Genomic DNA, 6,942 nt, shown 5'->3' with positions numbered 1-6,942 from the left:
TGAGTCAAGGAATGCAGCTGGACACGGGGCGAGCCTGGAGATCTCTGGGCAGCAGCTTTGCTGTCCTCTGGCCCGTGGGGTGGTCCCTGTTGCTTCATTTGCTCACTCTCTTCTTTCACTCATGAACTGTCATCTCTTCCTTCTCAAAATTTAACTCTGAATTTGCATGTGAAGCTGCCTTCCATCTTAGGATTTGGCTGTAGAATAAAGCATGTGAAAGAATTCATATACTCAGCACCAATTTAGGATGCAAATAAATAACTCCAAGAATTCTAGAGCTTTTTAAAAATAACTATCTCCATTTCTATTGTCCATTTTTCATCTGTGTGAATATATGCTTACTCCCACACTCTATCAACTTGTTTGTATGAAACATAATATTTATTGGGTGTTCTGAATATTTCATTGCACATTGGTCCACTAGGGATTAAAAACATCACACAGCAAAGTGGTTTTTTACATCTTATTATGTACTAATTTTTGTTAGAGATTATTTAGGGATCAAGAGTTTCTTTATACTTCAAGGCTCTTGAAAGCACTTTTGTTTTATTGCTGTATATTCATTGTGTACATTATCCAGTGAGAAAAAATAGAGAAAAAAGACAACAAAGTTGTAGTGAAAAGAAGCAAAGGTTACAGTATCTGCACAGTTGACATTTGCCATCCTAAACAATATTGACTTTCAATTTATGAGATATTTCCATGGAATTATTATTTTGAAATGCTTTCCTAAGATATAGTCAGTATATATCTATATTACATGATAATTTAATTGTAAAGTAAGTACAATATTAAGATAAAATAAAACTGAGCATCTTGCCTTTCATCTGGAAACCCTAAATGTTGTAAGTTCTAAATGATGAGTTCAGTTACGTACTTTGTACTATTTCTAAATACCTTGCAATTTGTATTAGCTAAATGCCACTTTAAATTCTCACCTGTTTGAGAATATTGGCTTGGGACATTGATTAAGTGCTATTTTTCAAAGAGAATTCAAAATATAAAAATAGTATTAGAAGCTATACAGAATTTCACTACACAAAATAGTGGGAATTGAAAAATGGTTGTTGAGTTCGTAGATTTTTATAGTTTTTCTAAAGAAAATGCTCTTCTAAGAGGTAGCAGTTCACAGTGGAGATAGTGAATCACATTTATTTATTTATTTATTTATTTATTTATTTATTTATTTATTTTCATGTTTGTAGATAATCAGCTGTCATGGACTGTGAGTGTCTACAGTCAAAACCCAAAAGTTATGAGGACTCACTGAACCGATGTGAACATTAAAGGCTATGGAAGCTCTCCCTGTCCTTAAAAGAAGAACTAGATTTCCTTCTCCAGAATCACTCTCCCCTTATGATTGAATTGGATGAAAGAAACACTTCTCTCCTTATGTGTGATGTTCTCCAAAGAAGGAAAATTGAATTTGTTCAGCTCCTTATGCCTATATCTTCTGGGAGACCTAAAATTTGATGATTCTCCCTGAATGTCCTCCTCCCTAGTTGGAACATGTCAAGGAGACTCCAGGAAAGGAATGGACAGCATAGTTTGTTGGAAACGTTCCTTGGAGACTTGGGAGACAAAGTCAAACAGTAGAGCATCAGTGAATGAAACTTTTCCACTACATTCTCCTGTGACCTGGAACTGTTCCAACATTATAATGCAACCTTTTTTTTTTTTTGCCAGAACCAGGGATTGAACTCAGCCCCTTGAGCTTGCCAGGGAAGCAATTATTCAACTGAGCCATCTCCCCAGACAGAAAGTTGGAATATTAATCAACAAAATAATCAGATTTCATTAAAGAGTACTTCATATTTACATAATGCCTCAACCATGATACAGCTGATTTTTCCCTTTAACTGTAAAGTGAGTTTTTTAACCCATCTGATTGCTTTTTCTAGAGACAGAGACTCGCAGTAAGTGTCACACTGACTTTGAGTCACTGGTACCCTATATAGGTTTCAACTCTCAGCGATCCTGCTGCCTCATCTTCGTTGATATTGTGGTTACAGATAGGCACCACCACTCACAGAAAATCTGGCATAAATTTTGGAAAAATATTTGAAAAGAATTCCTATTTAACATCTCCTGACATTTTTTGGCTCTATGTCATTTTTCCTCCTCCAAATTGGCCCTACATTTCAGGTATGTTATTTGTGTGTGCGTGCGTGCGTGTGTGCGTGTGTGCGTGTGTGTGTGTGTGTGTGTGTGTGTTTAACAGTTACTGAAATTATACTGATAATTTTTCCCTAGTGGAATAACTTAATTAGGAAAGACTCTAGTGTGACTTGATGAAGGTGTAAGATCTGCCTTTTGGTAAATAATCACATGCTGTAATTATTAAGTATGTATTATCATTGTAACATTGTCATCTTCAGGAGTCCCACCTAGTGTCTTTCTGTATAATTTGTACCTCATAACAATCATGCTTCTGTTAAGTCAACCAAGACACTAAACACATCTAACAGAGCTGTGTTAGAGCACTAACTTCCTTATTCTGTGGCCAATACGTTTCAGGATTTAATGGTCTCCTGGATAGCATTAAATGGTTACACATTTAGAGGTCCATTATTTATGATTACATGTGCAATATTATATATTTATATTAATGTGTGCTTTCATTTTTTGATGCATTATCCTAAAAAATGTCAAATATAAAAGATCACAACTAGCTGTCCTGGATATTGAGCTGAGATGCTCCACATGCAGAGTTTCAAGAAATCAAGATTTTCCCTAGCAGAAATCCTAACATGACTGATACATATAATGTACATATGTAAAAATCTTTGAATTATAGTTTGAGATTCAGTAAAAATAAATAAAAGCAAAATTAAAGGGAAAGCTGTTATAAGCCAAATAACTACAATTAATCAACAGAAAACCATAGCTTATTGATGTAGGATGTTAACCCCATGTTGATTTGCAGAACAGAATTGTCCATGAGAAGCAGTATTGTATTAAAGAAAAGAATATTGAGGAAAAAGTGATATTTAATTCATATTTAAAAATTAAGGGCTAAGTGTGATAAATATTAGAAAATAATATGATTCTCTGTACTGTTACATTATAGTTCATGTTGCCTATGGAGATAAAGTATGTAATCCTACTGAAAAAGAATAGGAATTCCACCCAGTAACAAAGCCATTGTCATTTTAGTTGTCAAATGACATCAACTCCTTAGTAACTCCGATTTAATGGGGCTAGCATTCCATAGGGAACCTTAAGAACAAACTTTAAACTTTTTCCTGAAGACCCTATAGAAGGCATTTTTGACTTCTTTGTTCCTGACACTGTAGATCAGCGGGTTCAGCATGGGGATCACTAGGGTATAAAACACAGAGGACAGCTTGTCAATATCAGAGGACTGAGCAGACTTTGGCTGTACGTACATGAAGAAGAGAGTCCCATAGAAAACTACCACCACTGTCAGGTGAGACGCGCAAGTAGAGAAAGCTTTCTTTCTTCCTTCTGCAGACCGCATTCGACATATGGCTATGAGAATCATAAGGTACGAGAACAGTACGACCAGGAGGGAGGAGGTCACATTCACGGCTGAGAACAGGTTGATCATTAGTGCTATGTCCCTTCCATTGGAGCACAGCATAAGTGATACAGGAACATCATCACAGTAGAAATGACTGATGTGAGAGCTACAGAATGTTGATATAAAAGTCTTAATAGTGACCAGTAGAGCAATGAAGTTGCTGTAGAGGTACGGAACACCTACCAACACACGGCAGCGCGTCTGGGACATGATGACATTGTAGAGTAGAGGGTTGCAGATGGCCACGTAGCGGTCATAGGCCATGGCTGACAGGATAAAAAGTTCACTGATGATGAACGTAACAAAGAAGACCATCTGGGTGGCACAAGCATGGTAGGAAATGGTGTTTTGACGCATCACAAAATTGACCAGCATCTTAGGGTAAATCACAGTGGCATCACCCAGATCGATGTAAGCCAGGTGTCTGATGAAGAAGTACATGGCGGTGTGCAAGTGGGCATCCAGCGTGGTCAAGATGATCATGCCCAGGTTGCCCACCAGTGTACATGCATAGATGACGAGGAAGACCCAAAAGAGGGGGATCTGCAGCTCAGGCAGGCTGGACACCATGCTCAGAATGAGGTCAGCTGGTCCTGTTAGATTGTGCTGGCTCATGAGGTCCCCGTATTTCTTCTAGGAAACAAGAAAATGTTAGGTCTTTCATTCACAAACAATGGTCACATTTTAATAATCACATACAGAGTGGAAATATATATTCTACTCAGTCATAGATTGCTATTATCATTGCTAACATCATCCTAATGCTAATTATACTTTTTCTAAGAGTTGAAAATATATATATTTTTTCTCTCTAAATCAAGTATCTATGTGAAGTGTATAGATTCCACTTGTTGAGACAGCCAGTAATATTTGGACCATTTTAGTGTCAACAAATTCATAGCAGGGTAAATATAGACATGTTATGCACGATTGCATGTGAGTAATGGAATATTTTTTTCTGAAGATATAAGGGAAATAGATATTTTATCTATTATTTTTATAATAAAACTCTTATATCTTTATAAGACACATTATCATTAGTCAATCTCAAAACATTCCTCTTGGCTCAGGCACACAAGTGTCATTGTCCTTGCTATTGTCAGAGGCTGTTCTGACCATCTCCTGTCTGTGCTGTGGGACACAGAAGTGGGTTTCAAGGTGAGTACAGCTCTTGCCAATCCCATGCAAGACACAGGCAATCATGTAAAAACAATGTGGTCACAGATATGTACATTTCTCTCTGGTTCTATCATCCTGGGACTTGCATCTTTTCTCCAAGGTCATAACAACCTTGAAAGGACTTAAAGGAAGCCACAATCATGACCTAAAGACAATCAGAAAATAGGACATGTAGAACTGCTTCAGAAAGGGGCAATAACTTTGGGATAAACATTTCCACTGCAGATAGCGTTCTGAAACTGACTAATTGCAGTGTGTTCTTTACTTGTGAACATTTGTTTTGATTTAAACACTTTCAGTGATGGGCCAGCCAAATAGCTTGGCAGATTAAAAGCATCTACAAGCAAGTGCAGGGGCCAGGGGTTTTATCCCTGGGCCTGTTGTGCCAGCCTCACTCTCCAGGACTCACTGAGACTGCTATTGAGACTGGACATGGTGGTGCATGCCTGTAACTTGGGAGGCTGTAAACAGAAAAATCACTATGAGTCTTATCTAGTAGTATGACCCTGAATACTCTGTAGTCCCTTCCCTAAAATACAGAAAAAATAAGTAAATAAATAAAATCAACACATTCATTCAGTGTTTATTGGTTACACCTTGTTTTGCTAATGTACTTTGACAATTGTAGTGGAGTATTAGTACTCTTAAAAGTTATGCAGAGCTTTATCAATGAATTCGCAAAACATGATACCCTTGTCAAAATAAGACACAAAACCTGCAGTCTCTCTGCACCCACTTTTTTTCAGTTCCATTCTTTCATGCTTCAATTCAAGTCACGGTGGATTAATATCCAGATACATCTTACAGTGCAAGTATAGAGAAATGAGGGAGTGATATTTTATTTGGAGATTGCTATTCATATTTGTAATGTTCACAATTAATGACATCATTGATAAATGCTGCCTTTTATATATGAAAAGCTCTTCACCTGTATCTGTAGCTATAACAATAAAAGAATAAAAATTCATAGACTTTATGCTGGTTTGAAAAGTTGTTTATACTCAAAGTTCTTAAACTCTTTTTCTTTCCCAGTAACTATGTACATTCACTGATCAGCTTCTCATGATAGTTTTACTTAGTTTCAATGAAAGAGAACCCTCAAGTGCATTAGACTTTAAGACACAGAGTCTGTAACTCTGTTCTTGTTCAGATAAGTGGATTTACGGCAACACATGTGGATTTGAGTAATTTTATATGCATTATATCATCAAATAACAGTAACAAGATGGCAGTTTAAAATACATTGAAATATTCACTTGATCATTTTCATAATATATATTAGTATCTCTTATACTATTTCTGAAATTTTATGAGGGTATAAAGCGTGACATTGTGGTATTAAAATAGGAAGAGTTACTGCTCATTTCACAAAATTTAATGTAAGAAGATTGTGAACCAAGTGGAAGTGATGAAAGATGGGACACCTTTGAGCCCAAGCGCTTGAGGTCCCCTCCTGTCACAGTCAGAAACAGGTCTTGATCACCTGGGATGGTGTCGACATGTTTTTCCCTTGGAGAAGCAGGGGGATAGCAAATGGTTCTGTTGCTTGAATGTGGAAGAGCATGTTTATTTACTGGGACACTGGTGTCCTCCTGCACAGACTCCAGGGCTCCAAGTCTTGGCACCCAGTATGAGGTCTGCAAGCACTGCGCAGGGCAGGTGGCAGGCATTCCAAGAACTTTGCTCTCCCCTCCCAGGCGACCGTCTGTGGCTGCGCCACCTGCCTCCTATTCTGTCAGCTTTCTTCTACTCACTCACGAGCAATGATCCATTTCCTTCCCAAAATTTAATGTTGAATTTGAAGTTTTATGGTGTCTGTCATCTTTGGGCTTTACTGTAGAATAGAAGCTGCTTTCTTTGTTCAAAAGGATCTAGAAATTCAGGACCCATCTTGTGGTTGTAAAGTATTTCCATTTTCTTAATTTTTTTTAACTCTGTCGCCTCTTAGTGTGCAATAATAGTTCTGAGAATATAAAACTTTCACCGTATTGAGTTTATGTACATGAAAAAAAAGGTCTTTGGACTCTTCTACACTATCTAATTGTTCACATTTTAAATATTTTCACTTGGGACTTTCTATTAGGGCAGGCAGAGAACAAAAATTAGGCAGATGTACTGACTTTAAATCTTATGCTTGTTTCAGCTAGCAGTTATCTGATGTTTGTGGGTTTCTTTACAATTTCAGATCTCTCTCTCTCTCTCTCTCTCTCTCTCTCTCT

At 37.2% G+C, this 6,942-nt stretch overlaps 1 protein-coding gene across 1 annotated transcript; it reads right to left on the bottom strand.

Moving 5' to 3' along the window:
* Positions 1-3,220: 3,220 nt before the first annotated feature.
* LOC101577141 (olfactory receptor 8K5-like) lies at positions 3,221-4,159 on the bottom strand. The gene has a single exon (XM_004645802.1). The coding sequence runs from the start codon at positions 4,157-4,159 to the stop codon at positions 3,221-3,223; it is 939 nt and encodes a 312-aa protein (XP_004645859.1).
* Positions 4,160-6,942: the final 2,783 nt, after the last annotated feature.

The sequence above is a fragment of the Octodon degus genome, unplaced genomic scaffold (genome assembly GCF_000260255.1).
Source record: "Octodon degus isolate 3935 unplaced genomic scaffold, OctDeg1.0 scaffold00239, whole genome shotgun sequence".
In the NCBI taxonomy this organism is placed as follows: Eukaryota; Metazoa; Chordata; class Mammalia; order Rodentia; family Octodontidae; genus Octodon; species Octodon degus.
This window is presented reverse-complemented; position numbering and strand designations above follow the sequence as displayed.

Bases quoted from the DNA above. Each gene is read 5' to 3' on its own strand.
- LOC101577141 (XM_004645802.1), bottom strand. From the start codon at position 4,159: ATGAGCCAGCACAATCTAACAGGACCAGCTGACCTCATTCTGAGCATG.